The sequence below is a fragment of the Bombus affinis genome, chromosome 14 (genome assembly GCF_024516045.1).
Source record: "Bombus affinis isolate iyBomAffi1 chromosome 14, iyBomAffi1.2, whole genome shotgun sequence".
Lineage (NCBI taxonomy): Eukaryota > Metazoa > Arthropoda > Insecta > Hymenoptera > Apidae > Bombus > Bombus affinis.
Window position 1 is genome coordinate 4,266,753 of NC_066357.1, and position 21,864 is coordinate 4,288,616.

The window sequence follows — 21,864 nt, forward strand, 5'->3', positions numbered from 1 at the left end:
TCTGATACTTATGATTGTAAAACGCCTAATTTTATTTTGCGACCTCTCAGCGCAGTTCGCATCAAATGAAATCTAATTCACTTCTGGAAGAATGATCGTATTTGAGAAAATCACCTACCAATAATCAATTGACCCGTTTTTTATTTAAATTTGGAGTCTAAATAATATCAGTTTAGCAAATATTCCCAGAAGGTTCAAGCATGTTTGAGCGAAATACCAAGGTTTACCTAGTGAATTCATGTTTGAAATTGTTTTGAAGATGTTATAAGATGTTGTCTCGTTTGGACATTGCAGCAACGACTTTAGTAGAGCGGTAGCCGAAGAATACTTGAGATACTTCAGCTTCGAACGGGACACGCTGGACGTGGCTCTCAGAAAGTTCCTTGCCCAGTTCTCTTTGACTGGGGAGACCCAGGAAAGAGAGAGGGTTCTTGTACATTTCTCCAAGAGATTTCTCGATTGTAATCCGGGTGCATTTAATTCTCAGGGTAAACATTCATTTCTGTTGCATCCTTGTACGCGCCGATGGTTTATATTTATTTACTGGGTTGTTTCGTTTATTTCAGACGCTGTTCATACCTTAACCTGCGCCATAATGCTGCTCAATACCGACCTACATGGTCAGAATATCGGTAGAAAGATGTCGTGTAACGAATTTATCGAGAACCTCTCGGAACTGAACGACGGCGATAACTTCCCCAGAGAGGTACTGAAACAGCTTTACAATGCCATCAAATCGTTCCCCTTGGAATGGGCCTTGTGAGTTTCATCGAATTTTTAAATATACAATTTTCCTATTATTGTAAGATACTCGTGGAGATACTATAGTATAGTGGGACTTACTGGCTGTTTAGAGACGAGGAAGGGGATGAAACTGCGAATCAAGCGATTCAACAGGGTGACGGTCCAGCGATATCTGGTACCGGAAATCCGTTTCTCGACGTGCCAAATGTTACGGGTGCTACGGAGTTTAAGAAGGGATACGTTATGCGGAAATGTTGCTTCGATTCCAACGGAAAGAAAAGTAATGCATTTTATATGATCTCCGATACATCTTTCTTAAATAATTTCAAATATGTGCCATAATCTAAGAAATAAGAGTCGCGCTGACGTGACTCGACAATTATTAGCCATGTCGATTAATTTCATCTGTATCTCATAATTATTTGAAATTCATATATCGTCCATTGATATTTCTAATGTATATGCCGTATATTTTGTAATGTAACGAAATACAAATGTTATTTAATTGGTTTTTTAGCACCGTTCGGCAAACGCGGCTGGAAGATGTATTATTGTACATTGAGGGAACTTGTATTATATTTGCACAAAGACGAGCATGGCTTCCGTAACGATAGTTTGCACAACGCGATACGCATTCATCACGCGTTAGCCACCAAAGCGTCCGATTACACGAAGAAGGAACACGTCTTCAGGTTACAGACTGCTGATCAAGCAGAGTATCTCTTCCAAACGAGGTAATTATCTTTTACCAAATTAAGTCGTTGTAACGTAATTAATAACATGAATCGATATGACGAGTTGAACTGAATATTTTCAGTGATTCCAAAGAACTGCAGTCGTGGATAGACACGATCAACTTCGTGTGCGCCAGTTTTTCTTGCCAGCCACTAGCAGGAGCGGTGGGTTCTCAGCGAAAATTTCAACGGCCTCTGCTTCCGTGTAGCCACACGAAATTATCTCCTGTGAGTAGTGTTCGTAAGATCGAAGAGATTAAGAAAAGTGGTTTCTTCTGCTCGGCCAGGCAAACGAATATAATCTTGTCTTCGTTGTTTCTTTATTTGCAAGCCTTCCTCTACTATCCCCGAAGCGAACTCCGTTCTCTAAGTTCTCGTACTCGAGATTCGGACAGCAGAATTAGAATCGTCGTACAGAGTGTAGTGTAAAAAACGTATTAAACTAATACCAGTCTTAAACGAACAAAAAAAAAAAAAAGTAGAAAGATAGATTCTATCTCGTGATTCTTCTTCCATCGTGGGTTGCGCGTTAAATGACGGTTTGTTGGATTTTTTTGACGTGTTGTCAGAGAGAACAGTTACGGGACCATGAGGAGAGGGTGAGCAAATTGGAGGCTGAACTGGAGGAGCACAGACGACATCCACCTGAGAGAGGAGCTAAGGCTCTCACTGTACAGAATTATAAGGAAAAAGATGCCTACTTACATCACGAGGTAATGTATAGTATCCACTATCAACCATGTTCTTAAAAAGAAATTAAATGCTTATAATTTATAGTATTATTTAAATATATTCTCCTTATGTATATTAAAAATTCTTTAAGTATCTCTGATTACATTAATAGATGTTTCGGTAGGCGTAGCGTAGAGATTTCTAGAAATTCTTAGAACGCGATAGAATTGGTTTTCATTGGCTGCATCTCGTAGAATATTTTATCGAATCGAAGCTCGAATTGCCCAACGTCCGATGAGAAAAAGAAAATTCGCGGTACTTTCACCGCGTTATATTTTATGTTCCCTCATTCTGAACCAGTTACATAACTTTAATATCAGTGTGCTGTTCTCGTATTCCAGTTCCCGTCGACCTCTTTTCACTTCTACGTTAATCAACAGCTACTTACACGAGAAGAATTTATTCCCAATATTGAACGGTTTTAATAGGCATTCCAGGTTAATGAAATTTGTCGCTTAACTATTAAGACAATTTTTAATGATACCCATACGTGACATTTCTAAATTTTCGCATGTTTATCATTGCAGCTGAAGAGGTATAAAACATACGCGTACCTGTTACGATCCAGGTTGGCGTTCACGGAGGTGGAACCGTCGCTGGTGGAGAGCAGTATCGGCGAGGTGGATGAGGGAAGCGGGGCCTTGCTGAACTCCGAAGTGGCACTGATACCGCCGCCTGTTCCCGATCGGCCAGCCATAAATAGGTACAGTTACAGGGCTGCCATTTACAACCGTAATCTGCTAAACGGTCAGGACTACGGCGGGGACATTGGTTGACGTGTGATGGGTGTCTTTTCAGCATGTGTGGTCTAATCTGACCTGCGCACGCAGGCAGAAGCAACAGCTGAAATTCGGAAGAGAATATTAACGAAAAAATACCTAACGATGTATTCGACGCATCACTTGTTAAGTGCTGTACTTTGCTGCGCGCGAGCGCGCGCGTATCGTGTACTCACCATTCTCTTTTACTATATTTAATCGTAAACTTATCAGCGGCCATTAAAAGAAAACAAACCGGTAGTGCTAGCATTCGTTCGGCGTTCTGCTACAGCAGCCACTTGGATCTTTCTCGTTAAATCGTTTATTTTTCCCTCTTATCGTAATATTATTTGATATCCGTTTACTTTCTTGCTTTCTTGTTTCTAAATTTTAATGAATATGTCGTTGTTGAAACTTCATATTCATTATATAGGAAGCTGCTGTTCTAAGCGCTCATGCGAGAGACCGGCTACCAAACTGGTGATTGGGTCAGGGTTCGCACCTAACGCAGTAATAGTGTAAATGGTTCACTAATTATACCCGAGTAGTTTGTTAAAGCGTTGACAAAGACTTGGCAAGGCCCGATTCAAGACTCGTGCCTTGACTGAAGATAAGACCAGTTATGTATAGAACAATATTCCATTGGCCGGAACGATATTCATAAACTGTGACCATCGTTTAATTCATCCGAACGTAAATCTACCTGTACAGAGGACAAACAGCTACATGTACGATTTTTAAATGTGTCGTAAAACTCGGTCGAACCTTTCTGTATTAAGAATGACATAATATTGTACAGAAGTGACCTAAACGAAATTGTAAAATCACGCCATCAGAAAGCAGAAGAAAGAAAAAAGAAAGAAGACAGTTGTACGGTATTTTGTTGCTATACCAAACTGTGTCTATCTTCGTACGTAAAAATGGAAGAAACCAGTATCTTACACGAGCATTTCCTCATGCTTTCCGCTTTTCAGTTCGCTGCTAACAATTTTATAACAAATATTTAACTAGTTATGTCGGGTAACAGGTGGCGTGAAGTAATATGTCCTCTTCTCTTGCTATTTCGAGAAAGTTTCACCAAGGGTAACACACGATGTGGTGTGCATTTGCTTTTATTTTTTTTATGTTTACATATTTCTTTTTTTCTTTTTATTCCTTTTTATTTTTGTGTGCTACTCACAGTAGAATGTAACGACAGACTGTTATCGATATATCTCCATGATCAATCGCGACTTCCATTGTCTTTTTTGTTTACCGCCTAAGGACCTAGACCTTTTTATCAGCCGAAGAGTCTCGCGTAAAGCATTTTTATAGATCATTAATGTCAAGGATGGGAGCGATATACCGCGAAATTTCAAGGTATCCTGCACGTGCTGTTGACTATTTATTTAAAGGTTGAATAGATGTATTTATTTTCTAATAAACGAGACTAATCGAAATAAGTAGTGAAAGGTACATACGTATCGTTGGAAACATGAGGAGAAAAACGAAAGGTAGTTGAGAACGGCGTGTTGTTTTGCCGTTGTTTTTCCAGTTTTCATTTTTGTTGGTTTCAACAAAGGCGATTTGATACGCTGGATGATATGTTAAAAATACGGCGATGTATTATGAAATTAAAGACTGGATATAAATCTAACTAGGCGCGTATTCCCGGCTCGAAGCTGTTCAGTTGCGACGAAAATTCTGTATCAGCCATTTTACACGGGTAAATGTACGATATATTTTTGTATTTGGTATATTTGCCGCGGATACGTTTCGCGTCTTTGTATTCCAATTCATCCGCATCCACCGATTTTTCCATGTGTTTTGCGTGATCGATTTATGCGTGTGCCCGATCCTCGCGATCGGGGAAAGCCAGTGAATCATCGTGCACGTGTTTTTTCTGTGATTGCGCGCTGTTGCTTTTTACGGTTTTTTGGTAAATTGGTTGATACGAAAGGAACAACGTCATCCCGGTAGTTTTAGTCGACAACGACGAATATAATAAAACGGAGAGTAAAAACGTAAAAGTGGAAGAAAAAATCACGAGAGAAATCGAGTCCTTCGTTTCTCGTCATAAAAATATCGCAGATAAGGACTACCGTAGGGCCTCACCTTATTCTAATCACTGTTCCGACTTTACGTTTAGGTGCATAACAAGTAGCAAGTTATCGAAATTATTCTAGCCTTTTTAAATGAAAATTATCCAGTAACGTATATATATATATACATGTATGTATATGTATACCGTGTACATATATACGAATATATATGTATATGTATACACACGATTGTTCTTGCATAAAAAGTATTACGTAACTGACTCGGTGCTTCTTTCAGCGTTTTAATGATTTTTAGAAAAATAATAGGTTTTTATTAATATATAGAAATAATATTTATATGTTATATATCGTGCAAAATGTAATTCTTTGATAATACTTATGGTTAATATGTTATAGTACTTGAACAATCGATACGTTTCTTTTAAACTGATTATTTATCGTTGATATTACTTATAGTTACTAACTATACACATAATTCATTTTATGGTAGAAAAGGCACTCTTGCAAGTGTTACGTAATTGTTTTATGCCTGTATGCTGAATTTAATCAAGCGATACTCTTCTATACTCTCGGAAAACGCAGTATTAGGACTTACTAATTTCTTACCATTCAGTTAGAGAGAGAAAGAAATCAAAATACATGGTTTTGTGCGATTATGTTGAACAAAGTTTAGCTATTTTAAACGAAGTTTAGCAGATTTTTAGTATAACGTTTGTACTAATCAATTGCAAGCATTCCAATGAAATTTCTCTCTTAGAGAACACCAAAACAAATCTGTTCATTGACTAGTCGAATTAGCGTTTTTAGATATGGTTCCTGTAAATCATGTTGCTGCTCAGTACGAATACATTAATTCTTAAGCATAAATCAGTAAAAGCTCTATTTCATTACTTTTGTATTTTGATTGTAGGTAGTCGCTTTGATATTATCTGTTTACTATTTATTAAACACCATTCTTTTGTATCGTTCTCGAGAAGTCGTTCACTACATCTAATCATAGTGTACACTAGACCCCTTGTACATAAAACTGTATTATATGTGGATAATATAACGATTATTATAAACTATATAAAGCTAATGGCAATAAAGATAAACAGTCTCCAAATTAAATAGATTCGCAACTTTCATACATAATCCCACAGTTTTAAATACCAGTAGGTACTTTACTAATACACTATGTGTACATGATATGTATTTTTTTATTGATATCGCACAGTATCTTGCCTTATTTTGCACGTCACAATATTTTCTGCATGCACAAAATTAATGGTACTTTTGATAGCTAATATTACATTAATATTATGTTTAGCTTTCTTATTTGTATATCATTTATGAAAGAAATGAAAGCACTGTATGTGCTATTAATGTTGCGATAGTATGTGGCTTAATGACGTTACTACGAACAACGTTCTACAAAATAAAATCAATAATATTATTTCCAGTAGTTATTACAATTGCATGAACTATGCACTCTATACAATTAATTTGCTTTGTAATACTTTTCTTTAATACTTCTCATATATCTTCAGCTGTAGAGTTGCACCAGTAAGCATGAAAGGAATAAAATTGCAACTATTTATATACAAACTTTATATAATTAATATTGGAAAAGAAATTCATTTGAAACTAATATTTTCTTTTATATATATTATATATTTAAAATGTATAAAGTATTCAGAAGAGAAAATTTTGCTACTAGGTAGTATCAATACAAATTCAATTCAATTATTTTTGAAAATTTAGAAATGAGTCTAATTACATCGTCTACAGATCTCGTGTTAATGTACAAAATTTGACTTCATTTTTCTTATGGACTTCAATTTCTTTAAATATATATGTTAGAACTTCACTTGTACTGTATATATTATTTTATATTTGTTTAATGATTTTATTAATTTATTGCATGCAACAGGATTGAGCCAGTGTCATCGTGAATGAAGACAGCAGACCATCATCAAAACTGTTTCAACGTGCACGGAAGTAACGTTAAAATTTTTTTCTTTTTTTTAATGAAAATTCGTCAACGTTGGAATTCATTGTTCCTAGTTGTTACATTAGTAGGCATCTATTATTTAAAAGAATCTTTATTTTTCACCAAAAGAATTGTCAACTAAATCTGTTGTCAGATGTGAAACAAAGTAATATTGAAAAGTATTGTGGAAATACTGGAAAACTTCTCAAGATCATTTTCTGCTATTACAGAACTAATTAAAGAATGCAATTTTAATCATAGAATACTTTTGTTTCAATCGCGATAGAGGATAAAATATTTGACTGAAGTGAAACTCCCTGAACAGACAAAGTTACACCATCAGATTATCATCAAACAAATTTATTACAACTTAATTCTTAAAATTATGACATGCCTCAAGATTTAATTACAAACTGGTACTAACGTCACCTCGATTAAGTCTTACCTAACGAAGATTTTCTAATTGATCTTGTTGCGAAAGATCAAAGGTTGGAAAGGAAAGATGTAGTGAAAAAAGAAAGAAATCTAAGTGATCAATTACTCTCTCGAGAATCGCTCGTTACATCGATCAAGGGAACTTAATGTTACGTTAAGGAATTATCGAATAAGACGTTTTTACACAAATATACAACTATCAGCTATGAAATTTAGTAAACACATAAAGTTCAGGACAAGTTGCATGGATTGCCATTACAATTGTACTATATTAAAAGCAAAACATATCGCTCAACCTGATAAAGCTTTTCCTTACATACATATATATATGTATGTATTACATATATATATATATACATACATATAATATATGTAATACATATGTAATATATATATATATATGTGTAATATATATGTACATGTACATACATGTACATATATATCTATATATGTAATATATATATTTCTCGTTCATTCTTTTTTTTTCTTTTGTTAGATAAAATACTCGAAAAATTCTCGCTCGATTAATCATTGTGTTAGAAAGAATATACAATATACAATTAGAATATAGGTTTTACTGCGCAGTATACCAATCGAGTACGAATTTATAAAATCTGCGAAAAGCCGACTTTATTTTTCATATATATAACGGACTTCATAAACGCAATATTGCTGTCTGAATTGTCGATAATAATCTACATAATTGATTTTCTTTTTTTATAAGCGTCGTACCTTGTCTTCAAACTTACTTTTACGCTTAAGGTGATAGTTACTTTTTTTTTAAATTGTACATAGATCACACGGTGTTGTAACGTTTAGACCGCCTTACAATCGTATCGTGCATAAATGCCAAAGAATCGCATTTAAAAATACATTTTTTCTTACAATGTATTTCTTCTTCGCATTTACGTTCGTATATATTTCGCCGATTATTATGTCATTATTCGCTTTTATTTTCTTTCTTTTTTCTTTTTTTTTTTTTTTGTGTTGTATATTATTGCAATTTTTGCATACTGCGTAATTATATTGCTCTCTTTCTGTCTGATTTATCTCCCGATTTATCTCAATAATCACTACGTTTACAAATACGAAAAGTTTATCGGAGATTTTGTCAAGTTTTTTTTCTTTTTCTCCCTTTTTATATACAATTGCACAATTAAATCTGTCAAAGATATCGTCAGACATAATTTGTTCTGTATAAACTAATCATGACACATCCTTACAGTTAAATACTCATTGTACATATTATTTTAGTTTTGTTATATCTCTTTTTCTTATACTAACCGAAACTTGAAGACGACTGTGTACTTCACGTACATGAAATATATATATTCCTTTGTAAATATTATTTTACAGTTACGAAAATAAAATTGTGAACGTGATCTGTTCTCGTTTTGTGTTTCTTTTCTTTATTCCTCTCTCCTTAAACTACTTTCTCCTTATACATCCTTTTGTTACAAATTAAACAACTTAAATGCAATATACAATTTCATAAATATTTCTCTTGTTACCTGATAAATAATACGTTAAAGTCGAAACTTCAATATTTTGCTATAAAATTATTTCATGAAAATTGATCTCTAAGTAATTTGCTGGTAAAGAATAAATTTGGCTCTTTTACATTATGTTATTGCATTACACTGTAGTATTACGTATTTTAAAATCTTTATAGATTCAGTAAAGATATATACAGGATTTGCATATGAATTCGCAATTTATCTATAAACTGCTTATGCAAAAAGATATTATTCGACAATGGAAGAAATATTTTCTCTGATGTAATTAGTAAATTTAGATTAGATTTAGAAGTCTCTTGAATTGTTACAATTCATTAAAATGCATAAATACTTTGCGACTTTGAAGCTAATATTTATCATGGTAAAAGACTTGAAATAGAACGACGATTATATAATTTATCTACTAAACGCTAATAGATCGAATTACACACAAAAAAAAAGGTATTTACAAAAACGAAATAGATCAGTAGATTTTGTACGGATTTATTATCATATAATGAAATATATATATATATATATAGTCATAATCGTATATAATTCTAAATTAGATACTGTTACTTTACATAATTCATCTGGTGATTCAAAATAACATGGACCTCTACTTATTTACAGATACAGTGCAATGTGTATGCAATAATAATTAATAAACGATTTATATTACAATATCGGTCAACTAAACGTTGACTCTACTCAACATACAAAGATACAAACTTCCTGTATACATACACACGACCCATAAAATTTATTTTTTTTTTTTGAAATTACTTTGTGTCGCGTTCTTAAAGAGTGTCCGTAATATACAAGCGATCAATGTTTCTATGTTTTGTAAAGTAAAACTAATATTGTACAACTTTGGAGGAATGTTGTGATGGCATAGCACCAACTTCACTATGAATCAATTAGTCAAACTGCAATGGCACTTTACAAATTAAATAATGTGTCTATTATATATATAATATATATATATAATTTTTTCTTCATGTAAAACCTACCCAATAACGTAGTAACAATAACAACGGTGGATCGAGCTTTTTAGTTCATCCACTTGCGGCAGTTAGGTGCACCACACGCGCATGCTATCTTGTGCTGGTCATCTTCGATGTCGAATTTGTAATCATATGCCAGCTGCAAGGAACAATGTTGTATAAATCTCTTTCTTTTTAAGTTAATTATGACAAGATTATCTAGCGTGAATCAAACGATAACGTACCTCCTCGCCACGTGAGATTCTCCGCTTTGCAAAGATTATAATTCTAAGATCACGTTCAACCTCAACGATTTCAGCGACACAATTCGGGTTACAAGAGTGATTGATGTACCTTGCGAGACCACCACACAACGTGGCATCGACCACTCTCTCTTCATCCAAGCGAAACATATAAATACCACGATTCTGTAATAAATATATTTCTAAAATTGCTTTCAACCAAATTCTTAATTCGCTTTCTTCGCCCCCTTAAGCAAGTACGTATCGCACGTATAAAATTAAAATTGTATCGTACACCTTATATTATTTATAGCATTGTTCTCTGATACACGCTAGTCAACTAAAGAGAAACTTACCCTTGCTTCATACTGCTTTTCCCTAGTCTCGGCCAATTCAGTACGAATGATTTCTCCGATGTATTCAATGACCATTGTGTGTTTCTCCAGATCGCGCGCGGCATAAAGTCCCAAACCTTGGATCTTGGAGCGCGCCAGATATACGTTGTTCCGCCACTCTTGCTTCATCTTTTTGTACTGAGAACTCTTCGAATGCACAAATTGTTTGGAATAGGGGCACGCCACTTCGCCTGCGACAGTCGCAGTTGGAACAAAAGCTGCTCGGGCCGATGAGCCTGTGCGCTGCGTGTGAGGCCTCTTCCAAGGGAGCTGATTGCGAAGACGAGCTTCCGTTCTTGCGCTGCCGGTGGGATTGATCGCTAACGGTAATTCTAATAAGGGATTTCGACCGTATTTAAACCTGTAATCGGTCAGAGTTTCAATGCCTGGAAGACTTTCGAGAACACGGACGACCGCTGGTTCGGTAAGTCCAAACAAATCTTCGCCGGAAACGTAACGCGGAAATAGTTGGACGCTGTGCGTTGATCTTCGTAGCTCAGCGAGAGGTTCGAGTATCCTGCTCCAAACAGCGCGAGGAGTAGCGTCGCGAAGTTCAACATCCTCTTGTAAAGGTTCTTGCACCAGGACGCGAAATTCGGGTCGACCAGAAACATCATGGATAGAACAGACGTAACGGCAACGTTTGTTTGGCCGTCTCATGCTCCAATAAAATCTAACGATTTTGTATCCGACGGGGTATATGTAATTTGGGGTATGGAAGTTGGCAAGCTGGTGTGGAAGCAGTTGTCCGACGCTTAAAAATATCAGACTTCCAACTCTCAGCAGGTGATTGTGTTCCGAATGATGCATCACAGCTGCGACTTGTCTATTCTCGTCACGATTCACGTACACTCTTCTGTATACGGAAAGCGTGGTTAATTCGTTATCTTTTTCGTTCTTTTGTACATGCTGAGAGCAATAGGTACTCTGAAAATTATATTAAATTTTTATTTGAGTTTTATATTTCTTCACGGTTCGTACTAAGTTTATAATATTGTTGAGGTATTCACCTTATTCTTATAAAAAACACAGCCATCTTTAACAGCGCAGCCAAGGTGGTACACGTTGGTGCAGCGCATTTTAAAACATTTTACGGTAGCTCCCGGTTTCTCGCAAACAATACAATTTAATACAAGACTATGTTGCAAAGCGGTATCGAGATTCATCAAGGCACCATTTACAGTTTCATATACATTTTCCGACCAAAGGGCACAATTCAAATGCACCCATTTGTCAACATCAAAATTAAGAAGTCTAGCGGGACCATCGGCTGTACCATCACCTTGACTGTGGCAAAACATGCATCGTCGACTGTCTTCCGTTTTGGCAGGTACCACGGTTACCCCCATTCGGAAAAGCATCTAAAAAAAGAATTATATTTTACACTTATATTACGCTAGGTCGCATATTTAAATCTTTATTTTAAGATATCCATGTACGTACTTCTGTAATTTCTTTATCGGTTGGTTTTTTGTATTTGATTGAAGGTTGCATCAAGCCAACAGACCACGTCTTATATCGTAGACCTCTCCATACTTTTACAGGTGGTTGTATCTCAGTCGGTTCAGTTATAGACTCTTCCGTAGCCAAATGTTTCTTTGGCCGTTTCTCTTCTGTGATTTCCTCTTTCGTCTCGATGACATCCTGCTCTTCTTTCTCCATTTTTATCCTCACTTCGGTTTCCTTCTCTGTCTGATCAATTTCCATATTTTCAACATGATCCACCGGCTGTTTGACCACATATTTTTTCCCTTTCTTGAAATCATCATCCAATATTTTAGTATCTATTTTATGACATAGATGGTCTACTATCGTTGCAGCCTAATGAACGAAGAAATATGTTAGATCACTATTCATCAAATTATTCATAACGTTAGTGATATAATATAAATTTGAATATATATATACTCGTCTCTCAATTTACGCGGTAAATTATAACACAATTCATGCGGCTAGAAAATCTATCTATAAAAATCTATCCATAAAAATTTTCCTAGAAGTCTCAAAAGTAATAAGTATATGCAATAACTTATTTGCTAATGTTAAAACAGTGCTGTATGAGATAAGAATAAAAGTACATTACGTTGTGCTAGTCGTCATACATGTATATATTTTTTCTTTTGTGCTGATAGACTTCATCTACGCGATTGAAAATAGTGTAAAACGAATCCACGTGGAACGGATACTTCGCGTAAATTGAGACACGGGTGTACATATATCCTTTATCATAATATTCTAATATACAAGATGGTTACCTTATCTTGTGTGTTCGAAGGTGTTCTATGCATAAGGGCAAATTGCATGTAACAGGCTGCTGAACAGAAACATAATTCATCACCGGGTTCAGCCTCTTCCTTACTTAAAAATGGTAAATCAGATACTTTCTTTCTTATTAAGCTATTCAATATCACAACATCGCAATGACGACAGAATTTGGCGGCGCCGTTCAAAATACTTTGTATATCAATTGGAGCTGAAAATTTACACGTATATTATGACATCATTTGCTTGTTTAATAATAAAAAGATAAATAAAAATTATAAAAACCTTTGTTAGTAATTTGTATTGCATTGAAATACACACCTCCCTCTTTACCATCTTTTCCCTTGATTCTATAAAGACCTAATTTCTGACTAGGGGGAGTGGTAGTACGTTCTACAATCTGGTAACCAGTGGGAGGAGCTATATTTAAGATATTAGCCAAATCTTTAAGTACTCCCATAATGTCGTCTGCAGCCTGACTATTCAACGTTAATGTAACTGTTACGTTTCCATCCCTCAAAGGTATTGGAGGTGACTTTCCGAGCCTATATAAATTGTTAATACCAACAAACATCTTCTCAAACGAATAATGTATACACACATGATGCGTAAAATAATGTATTGCTTACGTACCGTGGTATTCCTAAATTCTCTTTATCTTGTTTTGCGATGTCTTTACCGACGTACGTCGGTTTCAATCTAATCGGTATCGGTGAAATTAAAGGTATCACGGGTGACACTCGTTTCAGCCAATCTGATTCCTCGTCCGACTCCTCTTCGATCAACCTCAAACCCGGGAATCGATGTATAAATTCCGGAATGACACATTCGGGCGAAGATGAACTGACTATCGTGTCGGGAGAATCGACATCACGGTTCATTGACATTGAATTTTCTTTCTTATCGTCAGCTAAAAATTCAATATTATTAGTTTCTCTTATATAAGAGGAACTGCAGAAATCAAAGAAAAGATGGACTCGGTTCATAGTGTTCAGAGCAATAATACTTATATTAACGATCCTAAACTTTAATTAAACAATCTTAAAATTTCAGACGCACGAGTTCAAAATTTCTTAGGCCGTAAACATACAGAGAGCGGTAACTGTTAAATCGCAAAATTGTCATTGACTGTGTCATCACTTGTTTTCTCACTTACCGCTCCGTATGTTACAGTCTTAGTTATTGTTAAATAGTTGACATACGAGTATTAATTCTTTTTTTTCCCGCTACGGTGGTTTTAGCCACTGATTTAAGTTCAGTAGAAGTAAATTCAGAATGGATAGAATAGAAAATTAAGAAAGGCTGAGGTATTAAATAGAGTAGTACTAAATAGAGACATATATATTAAATAAATAATATATGACCGTTTGAGTCCCAAGCAGCGCGATCGCGCTGTTTAAATTTTGTGTCGAAAAATCTTAGTATATTTGAACGCTACGAACGACTGACGGTATTTTGTATTTCATTGTTATTTTCACAATAATTTTTATTGAACAAAACTTGAAATATTTATAAACTAATAGTACGCATATATAATAATATAGATGTATTTCATAAAGTAACGAATATGACGAGCGCTACTGTGCCGCTTGTTTCTCTTCGCAATCGATTAAGACAAACGCTATCACGTTGTACGGGACTTTTTGACTCTGTTTTTTCAATAGCCTCTGGGACTCAAACGGTTAAATTGTATGAATAATGCGAATAGATATACTGAGCATTAATGGCGAACTTAAATAGGATCTACTTTAAGATATTTAATACCAAAAAACTCTTCGAGTCCATTTTCTCCTTCCATTTTCACCTAAATGCTTACAATCATCCAATTTTAGAGGTGGAAATTCTTGATCGTAAAATCCTCTCTGAGTAGAAGCAGGCTGTTGAGGTGGTAAGGGCTCCAATTCACCGAATGGTTGAGTGTTGTAGTGATCAGATACACCCGGCAATGTAGCAGATCCGTATGAACCAACTAAATCTCCTGTTCTGGTGTTGTAATCTTTCTGACTGCCGATTTTCGTCAGATCTCCCGACCCAAAGATAGGACAAACGCCATAATTTCTGCCTAGAAGTGGTTCTAATACTGCCATTGGCTGAAGTTGCCGCAATTGTGCCATTAAATTGTCAATGAACGTGTCATAATCCTCGTCTAAGCGGGACACTTTTCTAGCACGCTTTTTCTGAGGTGCTGCCGTCGCATCCTTCCCCTGGCTTTGCTTCCTTTTCTGTTGATACTGTCGCCTTTTCAACTTCTTGAGATCTGCGAGATTATACACGTGCAAGCACGATCTTATCTTCATATAGAAATAAAACCTAATGGAGTGTATGTATTTGTTGTTACAATATTAATTGCAATTTTCATGAAAATATGTATGTATATATTTTTTCTCAAATTGAAATATATCAAAAAGTTATTAAAAATAAAGAACTAAATTTCTTTTGAGATTTATTTAAGCAAAGATACTAACATTAAAATTGTATCACATACAAGTTTCAGATTTCTAATTACTTATGCGTATGTATTCTTGGTGGGGAAGATATAATAAGGTGATAAATTATACATTACATACCAGTTTTGTCGTCAATCGATCCATCGATAAGCTCCTCTTTGGCAGTAAGAAAGTCTTTGGTATCGGTTAATTGGGTAGGTGTACCGCTAGATAGAACTTCATCAAGAACTTCCTTTTTGACTTCCACTAAAGGCACTGTGTGTTGTGCATTTGCACCCTGTGACGCCTGGGCATGGTGGCCCACCGTGTGAGACACCGTATGAGGCACTGATGGCGGTATTGTGTTTACGTGTGAGGGTTGTTGCTGGGTCGAAACAATGGGTTTCGGGGTAACTGGTATCTGGGATTGAGTCTGTGGTTGTGTCTGTGGTGGTTGCTGCACGGTCGTAACCGTCGTCAATGGTTGCTGTGTGGCTTGGACAGTACTCGATACCTGCGTCGTGGACTGGATACTCTTGCCAACCATCGTTGTAATCACTGGTTTTGTATGTGGTACCACTCGTGACACGGTTATTGGAGTTGATACAATACATTGTTGTGGAATTGTAACAGTGTTATTAACGATAACATCGCTCGTTTGTTTAGGTGGTGGCTGGGTAATACTAGGTGGTTCTTGCTTTATGGGAGTTGTTGTTTCCGAGGCCTTTGTAAGTGGTGGTGGTGGCACTTGCTTGGTTACTGTCATTGCTGGTTGCTGGTTTGCTTGAGTCAAAACAGGAGTGGTCTTCGTAGGCTGAGTAGTTATCTGTTGCTTTGGAAATGTGTCAGCCACGCGTTGTTGAGACAAGACTGGTGCAGAAGTTGTTAGCGGCGGAGGTGGTTTCGGTGTTTCTTCTTTGGTCGGTGGACTTTGCACTTTCAAAGGTGTAACTGATTGCGACAAGAACGACGTCTCCCTGTTTAAAACTTGTTTATTACTAGTAGTTTTAGGTGCCGGTACCTCCTTCAATAAAGGTGGTAACACGGAGAACGGAGTTGGCGGCACGGGCCTCGCTAATTGCGCCTCCAAAGATGGTACTAATGGCAAACTAGGGCCTTGCGAGGAACCAGAACACAAAGTAGTCGTTGCACACGCGGTGTTCTGTAGCAGTTGCTTCAACAATACATTTTGGGACTCCTCGATTCTGTGAGAACCAGCAGAGCTTTTGGTTATCTCCAATTCGGATCTAGTAGCTGGCGGTTTTTCAAGAGCCGATTGCGGTTTGCTGTTGGATTCTTCTGGCTCTTTCTTTGATGGTGTACTCTGCGCCAGTCTCTCAAGATCAGCGCTCTTAGTGTGCTCTAAATGGCTGGTTGTTTTGTACTGGCTCTGGCCAGAAGTGAGCTGAGAATGCAAAAGAGTCGGTGTTTGAGATAGGGTAGACTGGAGTATACTGGTGGTAACGTTAATATTGTTGGTGCTTGCAGTGACTATAGGAGGTACGATAGTTCTGACGCATTGCATGGATGTTGTAACTGTCGTTGACGTAGCATTCACAACCACGCGAGAAGATGCCGAGGAGCAGCCTGAACTTACTTGCAGAATCGCTTGGAGATTCTGGGTCCGTTGCACAGAAGTTGCCATCACCGAGCTCAATAGGTTACTTGCTTGCGTAGGAGCTGTATTCGTTCGATGACCAGCCATAGAAGATTTCGCTGAATTTGTACCAGCTAACATTGCGTTTAACATTGCGTTTGACGTAATCGAAATACCTGAATTGGTCGGTGGCCTAGGGGTGATCACGGACGACGTTTGTAGAGACAGACTACCACTAGTTTGCGACTGTACACCGCTGGATGTAACTCGTAAAAATGGTTCCGAGGGAGTAACCTTAGACAAAGTAGAAACAACGCTTACTGTAGAATTTGTACTTTCCTTTGTATGCGGGGTGTAATTGGTCGTCGTGGTTTCTAGTTCAGCTTTGCTCGTGCTAGTAGAATGAGACGTGGTCATTGAGGTCTGTAGTCGCGCGTTCGTGCTGCTGTGTAGATTATTTACAGAGTTTGGCGTGGATGTGGTCGTAGATAGTATGTTCCCTACTTTTGGCCCTGAGATCGCTGAGGATACCATTGTCACGATGGCGGTTTGATTTACGGTCGAACAATTTTGCGAATGATTCGTCTGTAGAGAAGAAAGCAACGTTCTCAGCTGGTGCGATACATTGGCGACGTTTGACGTCAGTTCTGTGGGTTTTGACAGAGGAGAAAGATGCGGCACTGTCGTTGTGGATTTCTGTAATTGCGCTATAGTACTTGCTACTAAGGGAATACTCTGGTGTGGGATTGGCGAGCTCTTCTTAGGGACTGCTTCTACAGGAGGTGGACTGGCCTTCTGTACCTTTGGTCCTTTGTTCTCGTTTGACAAGAGGTGTTCATTGTCGGAGTGTTCTTGTTCTAGATCCATTAAAGGGTCTTGAAGGATGTTCAGAGGTAAAGTATCTAAAGGTGTTGGCAATTCATACATCATACTAGACTTTCTGGATCTGTCTTCCTGAAGCATTTCGCTGTTAGCCATTTCTGGCTTAGAGGATATGATGTTATGCAACATGTCCAATATATCTTCGGATGATTCTTCCATTATACTCTTCTCTTCATTGAGGCAATGCTGTACATAAGGTTTACATGTGTCAATTTCTGTACACGATTCATTATGTTTTTTTTCTTTCTGAGGGACATTCATATTAGTATTTTCTGCAATGCTGGTTTCAATTCCTTTGGATTTAATACTCATTCTTTGAGCTTCAGAAGTTGTTACACTTTCCTCTTTATTTTCATTTTCAACTGGTTCCGAATCATTCTCCAAAATATTCACCAATGATAAATCATCTGTGACTGGTGATATCCTTTTCAATGAAGAAGCGGTATCTGCTTTGTTTTCTGTATGAGAATTCTCCCTACTTATGGTGTTTTCAGCAGGATTATGGATAGCCTCAAGCATACTTTCCAATTCATCAGTAGTATTCAAAGGATCATTTTTCTTATCATCAGAAATAGCTAACTCTTGACTAACAGTTACACTTGTAGATATGCTTATACTCAAAGTGTCTACACTGGATTCTTCTGAATTTTTTGTCGAATGATCAGGTTCATCTTTATCATTTTTTACTTTCACGCTTTTATCCAATATTTCCAATTTATTCTCCTTCGACACAGTAACAGAATTATTTCCATTTTCTTTCTTAGGAAGATCAGGTATGGACATTTTTGGTGTTGATAACGTGACCGACGTCGGTTGCACGCTCAAAACCAACTTCGTAGGATTGCTTGATCCATCCATTGCACTTGTGGCAATACTTTGCACGAAACTGGTGAAATCATTCTGTACATTAGTCACTGATGACATGGTTCTTTCCGTACTTGTAATCTGAGGCCTAAGAATCTCCGTATTTTGTGAACTAATTCGAGCTAAGGCATCGGTCTTGACAATATTTTGCTGTGAGGTAACCACGATATTCTCCAAAGCTGTCTGACTAAGTTTAGCAGCAATTTTGGCATCCGCCACGATGCTCGCCATGGTTGATGGCAATTGTTTTTGATTATTAAAAGAAGGAGGCACTACTTCTTTCGTTATGCTTAAGGTTGTAAATATCGGAGTTGATTTAATAGTTGCATCTGTCGCTATCAGTACACTGGTGGATGTGGTGATAGCGTTCGTATTTTCGGTACTAACACTTATATTCGAAGAGGCTGAAAAAGAAACTATAGATCTACATGTAGATGATACGCCAATGTTAGCATGATGTATACTCGATGGTGGGATTTGATTGTAAAGAACTTTGTCAGAGAACACAAACGACGTAGGACTCCTATTTGGTTTTGATTCTTTTTGTGTTTTTGATTGATCTTCAGCAGCATTTTCTACAATAGCATTTTCCTTTGGTGTTTCAGAAACGCTAGTGGTATCAACTTTGTCTACTTCCTCTGCACATGATTCTTTAGATAAATTATCCTCAGGTGATTTTGTACTGGGATCGATAATTACTACCTCGGATTCGCTAACGAAAGACACCATGAGGTCTTGCTCGGGCGATTGGTCCATATAAGATCCGGGCGATGGGTCTACGCGAAGTTCTTCCTGATCAGGCGATTCTGGAGTATCTGTGACTGCTACCAATCTTTTCCCAGATTGTAAAGTTCTTACTATATCAAGTCTCAGACCTTTCTTGTTTCTCGTATGAGAGGGTACTAAATCTTCGTCACTCAACATCGGTTCATCTGTCTGAGATTCGGGATTTTCTATCTCTAATATTTGCACTAAGTCGTGTCCTTGACTACCTTCGTTAACCAATGCGTGACAAAGAGAATCATTACTATCTGCTGATAAGTCTACGACCATTCCTGGCTCAAAAAGCACATATTCCTCCTGCATATCACCTTCCAACGTCCCTGATATCACGTCTACGAGTTCCGAATCTCCAAATTGATCTATAACAGTAATATCGTCGCTGTCTCGTTGAGCTGTTGAGCTCAAAGTCACTTCTGTATTTACGATAGTTTTATCGTCATCATAATCAGTAGTATCAGGTATCGGCTCCATCTTGCTGCTCGGACTACCCAATGTTAGAGGTCCATTGTCTGATAATGAAGTGGTTTGTTTGATTTCCAAACTTGTTGGTGGAGTTTGAGGTGGTGTATGCGAGTCGTCATCAAAGTCATTATAATCAGCGCATACCAATGAATTAATTTTTGATTGTGGTATGCCGGTTTTCCTGTGAACAACCACAGATGTGTTCGGTTTCTCGTCCATATTTAAAAGATGCGATTCGGAAGTCTTCCCTTTACTACTCTCCGGTTTAGTAGACCACATAGGAGAACCACCTCTCAACCCAAGCTTAATATATCCAAATCGTCCAAAAGGCAATGGATTTAATGGATTATGTGGATTTCCTCCGCCCCTATTCGTGTGATCCGTTGCAGACGACTGCTCTTGTTGAATAGATTGCTGTTGGTGCTGATGTTGTAATTGTTGCTGTTGATCACTTGGTACTGTGTGGTTACTCGAAGTTTGAGTCGTATAAGAGCCATGTGGTGTATGTGGTGTGTGTGGAGTGTGCGGTGTTCTTGGCGTTCCTGGATTTTCTACGCTTTGTGGTCGATCTGGCATCGCTGGACTATTTCCAGTAGATTGTCTTCTTTGCATTTGCATGGGTGAGCCACCGACCATGGGACTACGTGGCATAGGAGAACTAGGAGGCTGAGACGTTGGAGGATGATGAGTGTTGTTTAACTGGTGCTGGAGCATGGGAGATGTTGACGGATGGTTACGCGACATCGGACTTGGTGGTTGATACTGCGATATCATTGGCGAATTAGGTGGGTGTGGATGAATCCTTGTGTTCATAGGACTGGGAGGTTGTGAAGTTTGACTCAACTGCTGTTGCAGCATAGGTGAGCCCATAGTTTGCTGAACCATGGGACTACGAGGCATGGGAGAACTTGGAGGTTGTCCATAGTTCTGTTGCATTTGTTGATGGAGCTGGGGACTCGGAGAATTAGCAGGTTGAGACACCATTGGAGAACTTGGAGGTTTCTGCATTGTATGTTGTTGCTGTTGCTGTTGTTGCATTTGCAGAAATTGTTGCCTCTGTTGTTGAGCTATTTGTTGCTGTTGTTGTTGTTGTAACAATTGTTGTCTCTGTTGTGCTATTTGCAGCGTACGCTGAGTCATTGCATTTTGTCCATCTTGAAGAATCGAAGTAGTCTCGTGTTGCTGTTGAATAATTTGCTGTCTTTGGAGCATTTGTTGTTGTTGATTCATTAGAGATTGTTGGTTAGGTTGTGGACTTCCAAGAGGGGAACGTTGTCCGTATACGATCCCTCCTTGTAATGGCATCCTGGGCCTTTGTCCAGGTTCTCCAACGGCGGGTGGACGCACGAAACGTTGTGAGAGACCGTGAACTCTGACTCCTTGTTCGCCGATGATTTGTTGCGTATTTCGTGTATCAGGAGTAAAAGCACCTGGACTAGTTGCAAGTCTTCCACTGATAATCGCACGATGCTGCGGAGATGTCATTCGAGTTGCCGAAGGACCACATATTCCTGGCGAAGGCATGGCGCCAGGACTAAAGGGGCTTTCTTCGTTCTGTGAGTGTGGAGTACTAATTCTAGGAGATTGTTGCATATTATGTGGCGACATTGTTCCTGGATTTCCAGACTGTGGATTACCAGGACTGTGTTGCAACAAAGGTGTGTTAGGACTATGCTGGATGATAGGAGTCGCTGGTGAATGTTGTATCATACTTGTTGAAACGTTTCCAGGGCCTGGGCTTTGAGAAACGAGAGCAGCAGGACTATGCATCGGTGAATGTTGAGAAGGCGACATTAATGGTGAACATGGTTCATTGGCTTGTTGCTGAGGTTGTCTCTGTTGTTGTTTACTGTGATATTCCTGTATCAGCATACCGTGCTGACGGGTTTGCTTGCGACTCGCGTCTAAATGCTTTTGTAATATCGCTTGCTCACTGGAAATACGCTGTAGCTCGGCCGCATCATTCTCCGTTAACTCGTTGCCAGACTTCCGTAACTGTCGCTGTTTGCTATTGAGAGACTGTAAAATCAGGATAGTTTAACTGTAGCATGT

General features: G+C 37.7%; 2 protein-coding genes across 28 annotated transcripts in view; one reads left to right on the plus strand and one right to left on the minus strand.

The window, feature by feature from the left end:
- LOC126924445 (PH and SEC7 domain-containing protein) overlaps window positions 1–8,805 on the plus strand; it is an 82,848-nt gene extending 74,043 nt beyond the window's left edge. For 8 of the 14 annotated variants that reach the window (XM_050738916.1, XM_050738930.1, XM_050738922.1 and 5 more), the window contains 7 exons: window positions 295–488; window positions 567–759; window positions 834–1,024; window positions 1,262–1,478; window positions 1,562–1,706; window positions 2,048–2,191; window positions 2,738–6,120. In XM_050738916.1, the coding sequence (XP_050594873.1) occupies window positions 295–488; window positions 567–759; window positions 834–1,024; window positions 1,262–1,478; window positions 1,562–1,706; window positions 2,048–2,191; window positions 2,738–2,986 (1,333 nt within the window). In that variant the 3' untranslated portion in view covers window positions 2,987–6,120. Of the gene's footprint in view, window positions 1–294; window positions 489–566; window positions 760–833; window positions 1,025–1,261; window positions 1,479–1,561; window positions 1,707–1,809; window positions 1,898–2,047; window positions 2,192–2,551; window positions 2,699–2,737; window positions 6,121–6,922 lie in introns of those variants that run through there. The other 6 variants (XM_050738917.1, XM_050738919.1, XM_050738920.1 and 3 more) reach the window with 5 other exon arrangements.
- The window catches only part of LOC126924443 (histone-lysine N-methyltransferase 2C-like), a 28,539-nt gene continuing 15,040 nt past the window's right edge, over window positions 8,366–21,864 (minus strand). For 12 of the 14 annotated variants that reach the window (XM_050738900.1, XM_050738896.1, XM_050738897.1 and 9 more), the window contains 10 exons: window positions 15,366–21,831; window positions 14,615–15,055; window positions 13,432–13,708; window positions 13,084–13,343; window positions 12,792–13,009; window positions 11,980–12,357; window positions 11,547–11,897; window positions 10,498–11,463; window positions 10,145–10,327; window positions 8,366–10,059 (listed from right to left, as the gene is read on the minus strand). In XM_050738900.1, the coding sequence (XP_050594857.1) occupies window positions 9,967–10,059; window positions 10,145–10,327; window positions 10,498–11,463; window positions 11,547–11,897; window positions 11,980–12,357; window positions 12,792–13,009; window positions 13,084–13,343; window positions 13,432–13,708; window positions 14,615–15,055; window positions 15,366–21,831 (9,633 nt within the window). In that variant the 3' untranslated portion in view covers window positions 8,366–9,966. The remainder of the gene's footprint in view (window positions 10,060–10,144; window positions 10,328–10,497; window positions 11,464–11,546; window positions 11,898–11,979; window positions 12,358–12,791; window positions 13,010–13,083; window positions 13,344–13,431; window positions 13,709–14,614; window positions 15,056–15,365; window positions 21,832–21,864) is intronic. The other 2 variants (XM_050738902.1, XM_050738910.1) reach the window with 1 other exon arrangement.